Genomic DNA, 20,105 nt, shown 5'->3' with positions numbered 1-20,105 from the left:
TTGCTATTGGATTTCTATTGGTTTTAGTCCAGGTGTGAGTGTTTTTCCATCTTTTTTTCCACCTTTTGTTTTCCATCTGAGTGGCATCATCTCTGCAAACAGGCAGCTCAGCGACATCCCTTCTGTCACCAGACCAGCAGTTTGTTGTTCCATTTATTTCTCTAGCAATGATTTTATCTGTCAGCAACAAAATGTCCTTTTTAATTGCCATACAACAATGAAACACTGCTCTAACCTGTAACAGGATATTTCCTGCTTAACATTTTTTATTCATCCATTACAACACATTTGTTTGTAAAGAGTACAGCTGTCTTGCTCTAAGCCACTCTAGTATAGCACCTGTTGATAGCTTTAGTTTTATGGGCTGTTATTGCATCAGGCCTGGCTTATGATTCTAATGCAAATTAAACATTTACTTGCTTAGCGATGCTAAGCCAGTAGTCCTGTGGTCAATTAACTCATACTTGACCTTAACCTTTTAAAAGAAGAACAAACAGGAACTTATGGATATTTTTGATGTCTATACAAACAGACAGATAGTAGTTCTTCTATGCTTCATGCACACAGTGTATGTCCTTCTTGTATGTTAAACACATAGTTTCTTTGAAAACAGAACTTGTAAAAAAATAGTTAAGTTCCGTGAAACCTGTTTTTCCACACATGCTTCCTATCTCTTTGTTAATGTTTAGCCTACACTGCTTAACATTTAGATGCTGACATGTAAGCACCAAGTAACCGACTGTTATAAGGTGTCCCCAACTCGTTGCAATGATCTTAGTTGACATCCACCTCCGTCGAATAAAAATAAACTTTTCAAAGAGACTCTAGTCCGTGCTGTAAAATTGTGTCTTAAGTTTATTGGAAGGCAGAGTATTAAACATTCCTTAAAAAAAAAGTCAAAAAGCATTTACAAGTTCATTCACCTTTATAAACATGTAGTGAGGGAGGTAGGAGGCAATGGCTTTTAATGCTTTGGGATTTGAGGTTGGGAGATGTTTCCAAGTTTTACTGTAACTCTCCAGCCAAACAGTTTCATTAATTTCAGTGTGTCTGTTGAAAATCTAAATATTAGAGGGCAACAGTTCAGTCAAGTGGATTTTAAGGCTTATTCTGGAGAATCAGAGGCTTGCAGGATAGCACAGAAATTCAACATGTCAGAACTTTTATATTATACAGCTTCGAGGTTAGGCAATTGCAAGTGTCCTTTTGTGACCCAAAATGTCAGAGCTGAAGTAAATGGATGAAGATGAGTTATTGCAGGATGACTGGCAAGGAGGTGGAATTAAACAAACTGGGGGGCCTGTGGAAAATAAATGTCAGCTCAAATACAGAACATATCTAAGTTATTTTTATTTAACGTCTTAGTTGATTAAGCCTCTTTTTCCACTCCAAAAACACCTTGTGAAATTACTTTTTTGAAATTGGTGTCATAAGCCAACTCAAGGGTGACATCCAGGTTTGTTTACATTATGTTTTCTAAAGTAGATTCAGGCCTTTTCTGGGCTGCTCCAATGCAAACACAATACCTATTCCCAACATTTTGTGGCATCCTCTTATATATAACATCAAGTTGACATTGGCCACCTAGGTTACACATTCTGACTACATGCCAGAGCTGTATAAACTGCAACAACACTGTGTATAAATCAGTATATTATAAATGTCAAGTTTTGTCCTGTAACGCAATAGACAATAGAATACACAAAAGTTATAACATTTTTAAAAAGTACAAAATATTGATTCGTATTATGTCATGTAAAATAATTAATATCTAAGAACTTAAAGATTCTAAGACTTAAAGTAATATGTTTGGTGATTGTGCAGTAAATATAATCTTAAAAAAAGTCACAGTGATATTTCCTTAACTAGCTTTTTAAAAGTTGAATTTGAAATCCCTGTGCATACTAGAGCTATGTTCATGAAAGCGTAAGTTGTCTCTACAGTATTTAGATATTTTAAAAGTTGTTATAATGAGTTTGAAGAAAGTCAAGTAAATGTTGCAGGTAGATTAAAAACAACTGACCTATTCTGTGGATGCAAATGAAAACTGCGATTCCTTTTCTTTTCCAGTAGAGGCTGCTGTGTTGCAAAATGTGACCAAAGAGCCTTCAGGAGCATGTGTTTCACTTTGTGTGATGGGTCAGAGAAAGCTCTTCTACCTACTGGTACTCAAAGGACTTTACACTGCTTCTCATTGATCCATTCACACTCACAATCACACACACACACTGATGGGGGGGCTGCTATGCTGTTGACCAATGCTCACTGGGTGCAACTAAGTCAGGGTTCAGTGTCTTGCTCAAGGACACTTTGGGGACTGAGATATTTTGAGGAGGTTAAAAAAGGTTTTAAAGATAATTCTTACATGATGCTTCTGAGAAAGACTGTTAGCATCTCTTGTCCTTTCTCTGAAATATGTGCGTTTTCCTAAAGCTTGTTTTTTTAATAGACCTTAATAACCATTGGTGTGTTGTAATAGCCACATACAATTCGCTTCTCTCTCACATTGTGAAAAATCTGATGTCTGTTTAACATTACAGAGGATAATGTGCAGTTAGGATGAATTACATTCTGCCATAAGAAGAGAACACAGTACTAAACAGGAAAATTGAATGTGAACACACACACACGAAATTTTAGTATTGATTGACATGTAAAGTTGCCACTGGCATAAAGGCAGGCTGAAAAATAATGCAACTGTACACACTCACATAGCAAAATACATACTTACTCAAAACCTTTTAATACTCTAATGATTTTTATCTCAGCTAGTACCACTCACAGTACTGTTCACATTAGTTCACTTTCTCATGCAATAATTGTCATTCTCAACACTCTCTTGTGCAATTCGTGCTCCCTCTCTCTTTCTCTCTTTCCCTCTCTCCCTCTCTCTCTCTCTCTAAACCAAGCAGTACCCCACCCCTCATCTGTCCCTCCATAGTATCTTCCTCTCTCACTCTCAGGGGAGATAGTGTGGATGTTTGTTGTTTTAAAGCCCGAGTTTGGTCCCACCGCTCTCAGGAGAAAGAAGAAGACAGAAGTCTTTTATGGTCCGCTGACAGGGACTACATGGGACGCTCACTCCAGGGAGCATCTGATGGGATTGTAACACTCTTTCCAGCTGACTTTTTTCCACTAAGAATAACTCTGCTCTTGGTGGTGTAGCATCACAGAGGCAACCCTATGTTCTGATGGACAGCTCTGTTTCAACGTTGTTGGACGTGATATTTAAAGACAGACAATATCTGTGGGCCCATTGTTGAGGAGCTCATTTGGAAGAATTCAAGCTTGCCATTTCCTATTTAGGAGTACAAAGAGAGGACAAAAAAGCGAGGCATTTATCTTGGCACATCTGTGGTGAGCTGAAAGGAGAATGAGGAATTAGTCCCAGACAAGCACTGACAGCTGACACCATCCTCAATTTCACTTGATTTGATTCACCCCATACCTCCAATGTCAGTGAGATTATACACTAACTGTTTGCCTTTTTAGGCTATTAACACACACACAGACACACACACACACATGCAAACACACAAACACACGTAAAGCTTTAAACCTTTTTTGATTTTGATTTCTTCTTTTGCACAAAAACAAATAGACACAATCTTATCATCGGGTCCAAGAGCTCACCTGCAAATTAACTTTCCATTTTGCTGCACTTTGCTCTGTCGATTTGCATTGTGCTGGAAGTGACTCACTTCTATTTGATACGTTTTATCTAATAAATACTATAGAAGACTCAACAGGCCTCAAATGCTACTGTGTTCAATTTCATTCTTGCTCTTAGCAGAAGCAACCAAAGACTATTGTTTGGTTTGGCTGTTTTGCATCTTGACATTGTTTTGCATCTGTCATTCTTGGACCTGCTTTTCCTGCACCTTGCTGTCAAAGGGTCCTGTCTCATGTGCCATAACTCATTTACTACAGACAACGTAAAGGAATCAGTAATCCGTTTCCCTACAGATTCATGACAGTATGGGGGTGTCAGTTGCACCACAGAAGCTCACTTTGTTTTTACTTTGCCTCTGAAAGCTACTAATTTGATGCTTCCCTGAGCTCAAACCAACTCTGTTTTTAAACCTGGGAATAAAATGATGAACAAAGACTCTCGCTTTCCAAGGAAGATGCCTGGCAACTTCTCCACCCGCAGACACTCATGCATTGGGTGAGTATCCTGATTGTGCATGTGCAGCAGTCCCTGCTGTACAGTAAAGGAAGGATAACACAGGTGCTTGGAGATGATATGGAACTATTGTAAAGCTGAATTTAAGTGTTTTTGGATTTAACAAGTATTGCTTGTTTGTGTGTTTTACAGTGCATGAAATATATAATAAGTAATTTGGAAACTCTTCGATTCAGCTGCCCAATCATTGTGGTCATTGTATTATGTGGTGGTGTTGTTTATCTAGATCTTTTATCTCACTCAGTCTTTGCATTTAAGTTTTTTTATTGGACCGCCTAAAAAAACACTTAACATAGAAGTACTTTTAAATAAAAGGGCTGGTGATGTACCCAGTTGTGAGTTGGCACCTCTGTGCAGTTTAAAAAAAACTCTAGATTAACTTAAACTTATCAAATACAGCAACATCTGCCAAGTGATTTGGTATGCACAGTGCTTAAGCCAGTGAACCTTGCTTTTGATTTACTGGGTGTTGTTGTTGGCAATGCAGGCCCCCGGGGTGGCATGGAAGACTCTGTCCACTGCTGTCCCACCGTGGGGTCAATGGATGCAAGCCAAGGCATCCATGTTAAGGACAGTATGACCATCTTGTGGTACTGGACGTTTAGGTTTCATAAAAGGAATGAAGAAATCTTGCTGCACTGTGGAAAGTTGTTCACAAGAGCAGCTGATGGAGCAGATATCATCTCTGTTTATGGTGCACTGTTCTTCATGGTCCTCTAGGAAAATACCAGATAGAAATCACGTATTGATTTCCAAAAGGTAAACTGGTAACACACACCCCTTTGGTGTAATTGTAGTTGTAACATGATATAATTTTGTAATTCCCTGGCCAAATTTAGGAAAAACTAAATGTACTACAGCTGTTATGAGATCCCTTCAGGACATCATGTTTATTAAGTTTACGGAGGAGACTAAAAACAGATACAAAGAACAGATAATAATAAACCGAGGAATCTGAAGGCCAACAGTCATCTGTAAAATACACAGATTATTTGCACCAGAGGAAAACATTTGGATTTCTGGTGGGATTTTTTTTTCAGTGCAATGTGCTGTGTAGAACACATTTCTGAACTCTGGCCATGAGGCATGTGCCTCGCGAGTGTCACTCGAACTCCTCCAGCTGTGAGACTGTTGGATCATATGAGGAGATCAAAGCAGGAGATTTTAGACCACAGCCAGTAATACAGACGTGTCGAAGGGAACAAAACAAGCTTCTTTTCTCTTGTTACCTGATTTGCACATTGAGCTTCCTGGGTGAAAAAATCCTGTGCTGAAGTGGAGTCGTTTGGGAGCTTTAGATCAAAGAGTTCATATTTTTTCATTTATTTATTGTATGATGATGGAGAGGATAGTTTTGATAAAGTGTAGTTTAGCACTAGTAGTCTGTAAATTGGTTTAAGGAGTAGTTAAAGTCTTTTCCAAATAAATATTTTTCTCTGCCCTTATGCAACACACTCAGCCACACTAGGACAAAGCAGTCTCTTGTAAGGCAGATATGTCCGTCACAATAGAGACAGTTCGTATCCTCACTTACGAATAGTGCCCTGGTACTAACAGTACCAGGGCACCCTCTGTCCATCCTTTGACTACCACACACACATACACACAGATACAAACACACACCTAGACTCACACACTCTCTCACCAATGCTTTTTGTGATGTTTCAGGCACAGGGATGTTACATTTATACAACACAGTGTATCTGAATTAAGCCAAACATGAAGACGAGATCTCTCAGTCAATATCATGAGAAGAGAGTCGATGGTGTGATGAGAGTTTGAGATGAGGCTCTATCTAAATAGGACAATAATAGGGTAAGTGAGGGGAAAATGGGGCAAGACAGATGCAACAGGTGACCTCCAAGGAAGAAGAGAAAGAGGTTCAAGGCACAGGTGAAGAAGAAATAATAAGGACTTGAGTTGAGATTCAGTAAAGCTGCTTTTAGCCCAGAAAGACTGACTAAAGACACAGTTTGACAGAGTAGCCAGCGTGGGAAGGCTCCAAAAAGTGATTGTGACTCAAATGATAATGAGGAAAACAAAACAATGTCAAGTGAGGCCACTACACAAAAGGGCAACAGTGTCAATGTCAGGGGTCCTAATATAACCCCCTCTCAAACAACACCCAGATTAGTCAATAGAGCCTGTGTGGCTGTGGCAAGCTGGCTGCTGTGTGCGTCACTGCTGTACTCCATATTTTCAGCATGACTGATTCCCCCAATTGCCTCCAGAGCTTCATCGATTGCTGAGGCCAGTGGCAGTAGCTGCCTGGGACAGCACTAACACTGCTGAAATTCAAAGTTCAAAAGCTCTAAAGTATCTCATACTCATACTGTGAGATGACATAAAAGATGTCTTTTTTATCTAAAAAGTCTACAGAGAATGTAGCGATGAAAGATTAAAAAAATAAGTAAATTGGTTCCCTTCTAGTTATATAACCTAAGCTGCTACTTTAGTCTTTAGTCAAAGTAGAAGTCAACTCCAAAATTATATTATATAGTTAAAACACCTCAATAGAAAAAGCATTTGTAATAAAACCAAGACTAACTAAATTATAAATGAAAAAAAGTGCTATTTGGTTTAATTTATTAAGGAATATGTGGATGCAAAGAGCAAACTCCTCTTTTTGGTATTGCTGTATTTGCCTGTTCCATCCATCCGGGTGACTGTTCATTTTAACCACTAGAGGGGGAAACTAACTAAGATTTGCTCAGAGACACTGAGCTCCTGAAGAGTGAGCGGAGAAATTAACAGTATGGTTATGATTGTATTGTATTTTTAGGCTGCTGGAAATGTACGCTTTCACAATGTAAAAAAACAACTTCATACATTTAACATTTTCTAAATATGAAATGTATATAGTTGGTTAGTCCTGCAACTTCAGTTTATGGCACTTATTGCACATGTCCGTCCTGCTCCCATTTTTTAAGATTTTTATCTACATCACAGGGATATATAGAGAGGGTAGATGCTGTTCATTTTGTAAAAGCCCTTATAACAGACACTGTAATTCATGGTGATATAGTGTAATAAATGCCTTGACATTACTCCTATTCGTGCAGTTTTTCTGGTACATATCAGTCTGTGTTGATTGTGTGTCGGCGTCATTATCTAAGAGTATACAGTAAAAGTGATGCACTGTACTGTATGTCACAATTCACCTCTAATAGTGATCTAAAACCTTAAGTTACATTTTTAGTTACATTGTTATATTCTCTCGCATGATAAAGATAAATTCATTTTCACATAATGCCAAAGTACAGATTGTATTGTTGCATATAAATTTATAGTTCAGTAGGCTTCACAATAGTGTACAATATGAGATTAGCTTCTTGCAGGTTTTCAAAGATGAAACTGAGATGTGGTCGGTGTGAGCATTTTATCACTCTTGTGTTTCCTATAAAGATGCTCCTGCAAATGGAGTAGCCATCTGCGTGTGAACACAGACCTTTGTGCATCTGAACTTGCAATCAGTTTGTGCCTTTGAGTGTGTGTCCATGTCCCCGCATGTACATGCACATGCCTTAGTGAACTCCCATGTGCATATATCCTGGCCTCGTTGGGCCATGTGTGTATGTGTGTCTGTGTGTGTGTCTGCATTTGCATGTGTGCTTATAAGTCTGTCATCCCCCCAAATGCCCAAATGAGACAAGCCCCAAATGCTGCTGTCATGCTAGCAGATGGCAGCGATATGAATCATAAGGCCACACTGATAGCCTTTACTACAGTACATGCTGTGACATGACGTCCAACATCACTGAGTCTTAGTTAAATATAGGCCGCTAGCAACAGCCGTCTGGTGCCGCTGCTTTGTTATGTACACAGTAATATAAAATACATGTGCACCATATAGGAACTTACTGTGGTTTGTTTGCTCTCTTGCTTCTCTTGAACTGTGGCAAACCTTTACATTGAAATAACCACAACAACGGATGTGCTGTTCCGCTGCTTTGAAAGATCTAAAACACTGCAAGGCTGTATTTGCTTCTACTATTTCTGATGCAGATACTGTCACTCAAACATGCAAAAAGTTATTTTTACATCCTAGTTGAGAAGCAGAATATACTTCGATTGACAGTAATACTGGATTAATGCAATATAGTCTTTCTCTTTGGCACCACTGTTTTTGTAATATATATAGAACTCAAGGTAATTAGATGCTTTTTGACCTGTGTGCATATCTAGCATTTCAGAATATTGTGTCTCATTGTGCGGCTGTGCATTCAAGACTGTTATGAAATACAGAAAAACGTGGCAATGTAAGCTTTTTTATGTCTCATGCTGTTTCCAAAATTAGGAAATCTGTTTCAATAAGGTGGCCTTAATAACGTTCAACAAAATGTTAAATGCAAAGTTTACAAATTAGCTGTAACTGACACGTTTCTTTAAAAACGTCATGTAATACATCGATTGTCTTGTTAATTTCAGCTCCTTTAGCACAACTTGACTGATATTTTAACAGAAATTTTCTTTTTTCATCACATCAACTCTAAATGAAAACTTTCACATTTAGCTTAATTTCAAAACCCCTCTATTCATTAATGAATTTGCAAAAGGAAAATTCAGTTTAGAAAAATGAATAGTACATGGAACATCACACTGAGAAATGTCTGATGGTGAAGCAACTTAAAGTAACTGGAAATTCACTGAAAGTCCAGTGTTCATAATCCACGTGAGCATGTTTAAAACAATCCCCAGTGCATATCAACATTTCTTTATGTAATATAGATGAATTAAATTGAGTTTGATAGCTAATTTGTTGTATTTGAGTATGTAATTCCCCCCTTGTTATGCTTTTACAGTGTTTTATCTCATTTTACATTTTCTGGCAAATTTTATTCTGCCATAATTGGTTGGTGGTGGAAAATTTCACAGTGGATATGAATCAGTGTTAGCTAGCTTTAAGACAAACCACAACCAGACAGTATGACCACTGAGAGGCCACAATGCTGACACACAACGCTCCTCACTGGCTTCAAAACAGCTTGTTTTTCAGGAATGCTCACTATGCCTCCATGTAGCTGAAACATGATGTCATGAGGCCCCTTTTGCAAAAAGAAAAGAACTAATAAACCCTCAACTGAGGGGTTAGTCCAAATTTATGAAGTGTCATTACTATATGCGGTTTTAGAGATCGCCTGACCACCTCAACTCAGCCTTGGCCTCCAGTGATACACAGCACTAACTTCACTAAAGTGAAGATACTGAGCAGCACCAAACATTTAGTGTCTGTCTTTCTTCAAACGTCCACTCTCTTCCCCTGGAGTGATGCATATACATGGAAGACTGAGAAATCCTCTGGTATACTGCCAATGAGTGTGTGTGTGTGTGTGTGTGTGTGTGTGTGTGTGTGTGTGTGTGTCTGTGAAAGACAAAGAGAGTGAGCATATCTGTCGTTCGAGCATTTTATTCTTGTAACTGCACATGAAGTGTGTGATTAAAATGTGTCAAAATTTCACATTGCTGTAGAGTTTAATTGACAACATCCTCTCTATTAAATGACATAAAATCTTCAGATTTGCATAATTCTGTATTTTGATTGCACTGTTATGAACACAGCATCACTAAGTGGGCATAATTACTGCATATGTACAAGTTTACACATTCATTCTGATTGTTTTGAAGTGACCAGCAAATACAAGCAAACAGCGCCCTATTCTTCACAACATTTTAAAGTATAATGCTTTCAAACGAATTATGATAAATGATCAAAAGTTAATGTTAATGCTTATTTTGTATGTATTCAGAAAGAATTTAGGAAGGATACATAGTAATACAGGGCCAGGAAACAAAGAAGTGTTTGTACATCAGACTTGACTTATAGCATTTCTTTATGAAATCATCTGCCTGTAATCATTCTTACACAACCTAAACAGATTCCATTTAATTCACTGTAGTCATGTGATCAGATTTATTAACTGTTGCTTCTGAAATTAGGCTCCAGAAAGCCATAATATATTGTAGGACTGTTCGGTTTGTAGTTGCTTCTGGTGCTCCTTCTTATGTCCACCTCTTCAGATTTCCTTAAATGGCAGTTCATTTCTTGACTGCAACAGACACAAAACCATGCGTTATATTAGAGCATTATATTAAATACTTTTAGAGGGGCAATCATACAGATTTAAGCAGCCTGTACCATATGTCACAAACAAGATGAATAAAGTTGAAAAGGTAAACTAGCGAGTTTTTCATATGTGCAGTTATGAGATTTCACTGTGTAAGTATATGGCAGTGGTCCTGTCATGCATTTTATGCTCCCCAGCCGCTGGAAAAGAGCCTAGTTCATATTGAAGTTACTTATTAAGTCTCTGTTGTGTTACCAGTCATTTTTCCACAGTTTTATGTATTGTTGTCTCTCTTCTAAGCACTTGTGAATTCCAGGGTGATGAGGTGATGCGACTGATTGATTTGCCAATTTAATTGAACCCTGTCAAACTGCAGAACGTAGCTTATGGTGCAAGCCCATTTATGGAAATGTTCCTTACAGAAGAACTAGTTTTACAAATATTTTTGAAAGACCTAGGTATATAAAGGAGCCTAAAATTGACATGCGAAATAAATACATAGATAATTGTAATTACAAATTAATAAAAATTAAATTTCATAAAATATATATATGTAGTCAAAGAAGAAAAGCATAATTTGCCTTCTCATTGATGTATGCATTTCTTCTACAATGAACAAATGAATTGAAATTATTTTTAACACAGTCAAGTATATTTATTTACCTCAATGTAAACATAGCTTGATTAGCATTGATATTGATTAGCATTTTAAAATGGGGCGACATGCAGAGCACAAGTTCTCAAAGTTTTCTGAAATCAGTTAAAATTCAAAGTAACCATTTTCTTCAAGAAAGTTACATCTTTGCTTTTCACACTCTATTTATGTCATTCAGAAATTTAGTTCAGCAACTTTACATCAAGTTCTTCTCATTATAACTTGAGTTATAATGAAAAAGTCAGCTCCTGGTACAACACTTTGTATGGTACGAAGATTACTTCTGTATAAATCCACTTCCAGTAAAAATTTAAGTCCTCCTAATTAGCATTTAGAAGCAATATTTCATTTATATTTAGTATTGTATAGTAATGTGTAAGCAGATAAGAGATGTTTATTAATATGCAGTTTTTGTCGAAAAGCTCAAAAGCTTTTGCCTTCAAGGGTCAGCACAGCAGAACACGTTTTGCACGTTGACATTTTTATCTAGGCTCGAGACCTGCACCAGGGTTGCAGTACTTGGTGGTGTGGGATTAGAACTTGTGGCCTTCCGCAGTCTAACCCAGTGCTTTACCACTGGACCACGAAGCTAATTGATGTTACAAATGAGGGAAAGATAATAACATTTATATGGATTCATTTGTAATCAGTTGCAGTAATCTATTTCTTGTGTTACTTTTGAGTTTCCACAGATGGATACAAATTGACCTCTCATCAAGCCATGCTGCAACTGTCAAGCTTTCACTCTAGCCAGACACGAACAAGACATGAAATGTTTTGGTATTTTTGAAACAATAGGTCCCTGCAAAAAAAACTAAAGTCAGTGAAACACGTTTATTATTTATCTCCAACAACTGTCAAGTTTTTTTAAAGGACAAGTTTCTAGCAGATTTTACCAGCTGTAGCTAATGTAGCATGCAAAATTAAAATTAGCGCTTGTATTTTTGGTTTTGGAAATGAAACTCATTAAACTCTTGAAAGGTTGTGCTTCCCTCTTATTATAGCCCTTTGCCCTCCCTTTTAAAGTTTGGAGAAACCCAAAGCTTGACAGGCCTGCCGAGTTATGGTTGCCAAGCTTTGCTTGGACAGTTGGACAGGTTTAGCAAATGGTCAATAGGTCAAATTAGGTATATTAATACTCAGTGCTATATATAATACATATAATATTCATTGCTGTCTCAGTAAAATATATAGCCTGTTGCTTCATGCCTGCTGTCTCATTTTAGTCTTGTCAAATGTTTGCTTTTTAAGTTTTCATATGACGCATACAGGCGTTCTACGAAAGGCCACATGTTACAGTTACTTTTTACATTTCTAGTCTTCAAAAATACATTTCCCCTGGCAGTGGGTGACCTTGCAGGCTGGTGTCTAAGCTTGTGCATTAGTACATACTGCATACAGGCAAGTGTGTTCATGTGTGTACTGTACACGTTCTTTGTTCTCAGAAAGCTGTGTCCCAAGAGCTACTTACTGTAATACCCGATCATACTCATCCTGTCATCAATCTCTTTACCTAGCATACACAAGACATATCTCCTACACGCGATCACACACTCCATCTGGAAAGGATAAAGGTACTGTTCCCGAAGGGATAGTGCTGTCCTGTGATTGTATCAGAATTCAGTGGATGTGTGTGTGTGTGAGGGAGAAAGGGAGGGTGTAGGAAAAGGTTAAAATGGCTATAACATTTGTGGAAGGCAGGAACCATGCTGGCTCTGATCCCACCCCCTTTCTCAGCTCTGACCTCACTCTGAAACTTGTTCCTCCACAGACACTTGCACAGTCACATGCCTACACACACTTGACGAACAGACTCACACACTTTATTGCCCTCTCTCTCGTGCTCTCTCTCTCTCTCTCTCTCACACACACACACACACACTTGCTTGTACAGATCTGTGCATATTCTGAGAGGCGCTCAAACAGAGAAAAAGAAGAGCACAAGGCTACTGTGACAGACTGGAGCAGGAGAGCAAGTTTGCCAAGGGAAAGGAAAGATCTTTGTTATGTGATTAAAGGTGTAGCAACCAAAGGGGAGAAGAAGCGAGAGGGAGCAGACAGAAAGGGAGAGAAAGTAGAGGGCAGCAGCGTTGCGCCACATTTAGACCTGGACAAGACGAGATGTACAAGATGGAGCGATTAATGGAGCTGTACTGAGAGTGATGAAACGCTTTTTCCACAGCCTGCAAGGACATCAGCTTCTCGGGAACAGTCGCACTCCAAATTTACACCTATCATCTAAGAGAAAGCTCATTTTCACCAGCACACAGAAACATGTATTGCACTGCCCTGGTTATTCTGGCTCTGCACGTTGTTCCTAGAGCTACTGTCCCCTTCTGCCAGAGGTAATGAGAACTCCTGGGAAGACGTCGAGAGCCGGACAGCCCGACAGAGCGAGACAGACGAGGAAGCGGGCTGGGTTTCACAGGGATGAGAGCGGCCACAAACTGAGGAGAATCGAGAGAGGGAGAGCAGTGGAGCAACCGAGAAGAGGAGGGTGAGGACGAGTGAAAGAGAGTAGACTAAAGAAAGATGAGTGTGCCGACGAACTGTGGGTTCTGGTACTCTGTGGAGCGGAGTATCACTGTGCGGACTGGGAACATATGGGGATCGCCATGCGCTGTCAACAGCCCTATTGACATCATACAGAAACGCAGGCGGTAATTAAGAGCCCTCTCATTTACTCTCATTTACTCTCATTCAGTTCTTTTGCCTTGTTCTTCTGCTCAGTGTGTCCTTTCACGCACTCATGTGACACATTGCACGGATTATACAGAGCTTATGAAGTCAGATGCATGGTTCTGTTAAGATAACGTCAGTTTCAGTCTCCGTATTCTTGAAATATCAGAAATATAGAATTACACTACAGCATCAGCATCATTTCTAAGTATTAAGAGACCTGAGATCCAGTTCAGTACAATATATTATACAGGCTTTATTATACTGTAAATTAAGTCTTTTTTTAAAATATGAACATCAATTATACCTAAGAGAATTATATCTGTAGAGTATCAGCTGCAGTATTTACAAAAACATTCTTTTGCCATTATCAGTTGTTTTTGTTCCATATCTGCATTTCCCAACATATTTTCTTTATCACTTCCTCTTGATCACTCTTAGTTTCCTTTTGTTAGGGTAGGCACTGTTCCAAGGAGGGATTTGTTTGTTGATAAAAAGACGGTAAATATCTGTTTATTAGGAAGAATAAATACTATTAAGCTCAGTTTATTGTGCATTAAACAGTCATAGATAAAGATCAAACAACTCAGGCAAGATGTCAGATTAGCTGACAAGGTGTAAAAGTGTGTCAGAGCCCCAAATGCAGCAGAAAAATGTTTTTAAAAGCACCAAAGTTTTAAGTAAAAATATTTTTAACAATTTTTAAAAATGGGATGTGCATTTTCACTGGATATTCGAGAAACACTTGTTACCCTCTGGATGCTGTCAGATAATAGTGAATCACATTGAATCACTTCTTTTGTGCTTCAGCTATAGGCACCACTTTGTACTAAGACATGCGCACACAAAACAAATAGCTGCGTGTAAATATGTACATCATCAACACATTAGAAATCCAATCTTTTAATGGGTTATACAAGGGCTTGTTCGCATCACATGGGGCTTTAATGCTGTACTGTATGTCATAACTATATTTGCGTCACACATATTCCCCCGTATCAGCAGGGAGGCTGTGAAGGAGGACTCAGACATATAGTATGTAATGTAATAGGTTTATATTATGGTCTTCTGTCTTCTTTCTTAGAATCTTTCACTTTGTCCTTTCACTTCATTTCACCTCAGAACCCACGCCAAGTAATATCCTTGACTTTTGCTCTAAAACAGGCACAAATCTCTACAGCCAAACTTTTAGTGGTATGGAAATGTCATGACAATTACTTTTCACATTACTGCTTAGATTACTTCCACCTGTTGATCTTTAAAGTAGTCCAGAAATTCTCCACTCGCTTGATCGCAGTTTTGGAGAATAGGGGTTTTGTTGAAGACATTTAGTTAATGTGCTCAGATGAGGAGTGGGAGAGCTTTATTTGGGTGGAGGTGTTGATTTTTCTGGCTTCAACAGAGATGCGAAAGCAAACTCTGTCAGTCTCCACCACCATTTTATTTTCTGGAGGAACAGCGACAAGGATTCCAGATGGAGCAGTTTGTCAGCTTTGCCAGTGTCCATTTTGGGAATCTATTAATGTCCTGTTTAACAAGCAGGAACTCCTACAGTAGATGTTACTTGTGTGCATAAAATCATTAGAAAGTAATAAGTTAGTAAATATTGAATTTGGGGTAAATAATAAATCCTTTGGCCTTTGTAGCGTGCCCGTTTGTTCAGCAGGTATCTTCTTTCTCTTCCTGCTTATTTCTTTTTCTCTTTCCTCCTTGTCTCAGGCATTCACACAAAGTAGAGCATGTGTGACATCCACAGAGCTTATGTAGCCTTTCAGACACATCAGAAAGAGCTCATTTTGTGTATACAAACTATATTAAGGCCTAAGCGCATTCTCATGTAGGCATGAGAAAATCTGACGAGATGAAACTGCAGGTGAAACCAGGATATAAATCTGCAGCGTTTGATACCAGACATCAAACCTAGATTGTCTGCGCATGATTTAATGGACAATTATCTCTGTTAGCTGCAGAACACAACAGCTAGATTACAGTAACGCTTTCTCCTTAGATGGATATGCGGCAAGGGAACGCATGTTTTTACATGTCTGTGATAGCAACAGGTACCATACAAATTAAAGTGTTGGACCAACTATTTTTCTGAACCTCTTGCTTAGTGGTTGCAGTTTATTTTGCCCAGTAGCATAGATTGCTTTCTGCTTTCAGCTTCATTTGTAAAGTTAACACCTGCCAGAGGACAGATATGTCATGTCATGTGTCTTTGATGTGTCATGCTGTTATTCTGTGACTTTATAAAAGCAGTCTGTAGGGCTGCTTTAATTTACCAAATGTTGCCAGCTAGAAACAGCTAGGTGTTAATGTTGGTCTGTTCACCACTTTGGTTCAGACTGAAATTTTGGACTGAAATTGTTGTGCCCAAAGAATGAATCTTGTTAATACCCTGACGTTCTTTGCCGTGACATTTTATGCAGACACTGTTGCCTGAAACAAATTTGACATCTTAAGATGCAGTTAATTTCTTCGCAAAGAGCTAAATTGTGATGTCAGATTGAAAATGAAATGCTTTTAAGTAGCTCTATTCCTCTGAGGTATGTTGCTTTTTACTCTGCTCTCCAACCATGTACAGCCTGCAGTGCAGGCTATGGGTATAAATTCTCTCAGCGCTGTCTAAAATGAAGTGTCAATGAAACAGAGCATCACGGATGTCATGACAGCCGGGAAAGGGATGGAAAAATTCTAAAGATTATTTCCAAATGAAGACCTGACAGCAAATACGAATATGAGCTTTGTTGGGTGTTTGAGAAGGAGAAAGTTTGATTTATGCACAGAGTAATTTAATATGAATTTAGAGTCTTGCAAAGACAGCAGATTTGGCAGGAACAATGTAAATGAGGTAACTGAGGTTGAGCTTTAGGAGTGAATTTCTGAGAAACCTAATACTCTTCTCTGTCAGTTGAACCTGGGAGGACAAAAGGGAAAAAGATAAATCTTTCTCCTTTCATTTCTCCAATTTATCAAAATCTCTAAGTGTCAGGTATGTTTTTTTTCTGGGTACAAATGTGTTTATGTATGTAAACTCTGGTCTAAGAGATAAATACAATTGACTTGTGCCAGAGGTCAATAGGTATCTAAATTTGCCAAATCAATGTGACTATGATAAATTAATCTGAGTTTTCAGTTAATAGTACGCGAACGTCCTCATTTGCAGAATATATTAAGCTATCCCATCGCCCCTTCATGGAAAATAACTTACTGATCCTGGCGACGGAGAGGAAGCATCACAGCTAGAAACCTTTTTGTCATAATAAATGTGTCTAAAAATGTTTCAGAGGCATTTCTTTAAATCATCAGTGACTTCTAATGGTGGTCTGGCCCACATGGAGTATCATCGACCTTCATTTATCTCCCCACAGACAGGGGGAACAGGTCCACTAGTTTAAGGTTACAGGCCTCACACACGTATACTGTACTCGTGTGAAGTTGTGCGTTCATGCATAAAAAACTTGGAACACACACACACACACAGCCTCACTCAATCTCCTCAGGTCATTTGTAACATTCACTCGCTCTCTGAGTTAAGTCGTGGCTGAGCCTTTGCAGTGACAAGTGTAATGGACTAAATGCTTTCTCAAAAATCTACTTTTTCGTGCTGTTACAAGTTTTCCAGACACGACCATGCAGAAATAATTTTTCACCCAGCTCTGAGCATGTGCTCACTTTATCTGTGTGTATTGTGTCTAAAGCAATATTTGCTGTATTTGTCATTTTATGTTGCTAGTTATACTAATGTTTCCACACTTAGTATAGACTGCACACATACTGAGTTAAACACTCAAAAGGGTTCAATGGTGGATGAATATAGGTATTTAACTTGTTTTGTCTTAATGTTTTAGGAAGACAAATTAAGTGAAACCTGGCCCTTTGAGTTTTTAATAAGCTGAGTCGTTTTTTGACCAGGATACCTGCATATTTGAAAGGGGTTTCTCTTACTTACTTTACTTACTTACTGCAAAGACTTTAAACACGCCCACACTGAAACTACTTCACGGCATTTTTGTTAAAGAATATTTTTAAGAATCACAAGAAAACCATTAAGACAAGTAAAATTAAGTGTCAGAGCATTGACTTTTATTGGCAAACGTGTGCAATCAGGAGAAGCCAAATAGGCAAATGTCTGGGGCCCCCTCAAAACGGTGCCTCTGAAAGTTGCTAATATTGGTACATTTTGCAGTGCAGAATAAAAACTTCCTTAAACTTCTCATAATGGCATTATACAGTGCATTACTGCTGCCTCAAAAAAAATAAAAAAAAACAAAGTTGGGCCTCACTAGCTAACAGGGGGGCTTCATGGGCTTCTTTTACAGGGGGAACTCCAAGAACAAACATAATGACTCTATTTCTGTTATGGATCAAACTCTATGTTACACTTGATACTTGACTTGTCCCAGTAAATAATATACATTCATAAGGAACCAAGCTACAGTTTTGCAGCAATGTATTCTCAATTGCTTAAGAACCATATTAAATATTTTCTCTTTTTTTCCCTTCATGATGTCTAATCTCACTTCACAAATCTTTACCATTAATACCTCATGCTGATCATGTTACAACACTTCATAGACCTGGCTCTGGAACTTTTCTCAACCTTCTCCTTCATAAATTCTTCTCCTTTCAATTTACTCTTTTCTTTGCTGGACTGTACACTCCTGAAGGATAACAGACACTGTAGTTCTCAGTGTGTGTTTTTGTGTGAATGTGTGTGTAACACGATGAGGACGCTCCTATAAAATACTGTGATTCTCTCCTGGTCTCCAACTCACTCAATTTTATTATCATGACCATTGTCTGTGTTTCTGCCATTCCACAATGTCACAAAGTAAAAAACTATTAATTGACCCATTTAATTAACATATTAAATATAATATATGTCCAATGCACTGTTTACTTCCAGGCTAAACAATGGTCCACACAGTACATACAATATGTAGGATGTCCTTGGCAATTGTCCACACATTATTCTGCAGTTTGTCTTCCTGACAACCAGGGGTCTGATTTTTTTTTTAAGTTTACATAGGGAAAGAGAAAATGGAGTGTTTAAACCTAAGGGATTCTATAGGCCTAATTTTGTACAACAGACAGAGGGTTTCACAATAATTTGCTCTAAAATTGTTGGAATTCTTGCAGCAGATAAGGATTTATATAACTAAAACTCCAACTGTAGAATAGTATGTTATTATTATTATTTAAGCATTGGTTTAAATGTTATTATCTAAAATGGACAAATCAGCCTCTTCTCTTGCTGTCAACTATTTAGAAAGCCACAGCTGACCTAAAACTAAAAAAAGATCATCTCTCTGATGATGATATAGGACCTCCTTGTTGTTGATTAATGTTTGACAAAAAGCCTGTCTTCAGCAGCCATTTCACACTGTAAAGTGTATCAGAGGTCAACACCCTCTAATGCAGACGTCACAATGGCTTTGTGTTGTTTTCCAAAGGAAAGTTCTGAGGAAGAGGGCTAGACTCTGAGATGCTGATTACAGTCGTCAGAGGGGAACAATGAGATGCTGAGAAGGCAGTTCACCTATAATAATAAGTACAAAACACATGGAGACATTCACAAACAAATCCACATTCGCAAGTTTACAGCAGCGTTTATTTTTAATGTCTGTTTGTTGCTTTGGGGTGTTCATAGCAACATGAACAGAACTCACAATATGACTCTGGCCACACACACACACACACACACCACACACACACACACACACACACACACACACACACACACACACACACACACACACACACAAACACACAAACTCACACACACAAAAAAACTGTTGTTTAATTTACAGACCAGTTGCAGTTCTTTAAACAAATTAGATTGTTGTGTCTGTATATGTCGCCGTGAAAAACATATAGTACATATAGTACAGCACATTTTAACTTACTTAAATATTAATTAAAAACTTTATTATAATTTTTGTTTTGTGTTAAAATATGCAACTGATGCTCAAGGAAATCTTAAGTTTCCTCTTCTATGCCAAACATTTCCTGTCAACATGTAGACAACAGAAGAAACAACACAGTCTTTTTCACATCTGTGTTTCCGTCCAAACTTGCCCCATTATGCAGTATGTCTCACAAATCTGTTTAGCACGGATTTCTTGTATAAAAAGGTCCTTGAAGTAATTCGGTGTTCCTGCCTTTTTATTTTGTCAGCTATGTCACCTCACATACTTTTAAAATCCCAGGCATTTCATTGCCTGACTTATAACAATGGACATTTATATCACAGTTGTAGCTGTCATTTAAACATAGAGATGGTTGACTAGCTTCCTTCAAAGCTTTACGAAAGTAACTGCAGCATATGCAGTATGCAGAGTATAAATGTGGACCCCGTGTTTTTAACCAGGGAAATTAGTCTGTGTCAGAAACCAGGGTACAAACGTGGAAGACTGTAATGTTGTATGTTGCTGCCCAAGCAAAAATTCAAAGGCAAAAATAGTATGGCAGATAACCCTCCGTAAAGCTGCAAGTTGTCATATTTTAACATTTTTCA

General features: G+C 38.2%; 1 protein-coding gene across 4 annotated transcripts in view; it reads left to right on the top strand.

Annotated features, from left to right (window-relative positions):
• The window catches only part of pde4ca (phosphodiesterase 4C, cAMP-specific a), a 44,448-nt gene that overhangs the window by 1,330 nt on the left and 23,013 nt on the right, over window positions 1-20,105 (top strand). The window contains exon 1 of one of the 4 annotated variants that reach the window (XM_067473936.1): window positions 12,712-13,566. The exons of the other annotated variants lie outside the window; for them this stretch is intronic. Coding sequence (XP_067330037.1) covers window positions 13,439-13,566 — 128 coding nt within the window. The 5' untranslated portion in view covers window positions 12,712-13,438. Of the gene's footprint in view, window positions 1-12,711; window positions 13,567-20,105 lie in introns of those variants that run through there. 4 annotated transcript variants of the gene reach the window in all.

This window comes from Channa argus, chromosome 14, assembly GCF_033026475.1.
Source record: "Channa argus isolate prfri chromosome 14, Channa argus male v1.0, whole genome shotgun sequence".
NCBI lineage: Eukaryota > Metazoa > Chordata > Actinopteri > Anabantiformes > Channidae > Channa > Channa argus.
This window is presented reverse-complemented; position numbering and strand designations above follow the sequence as displayed.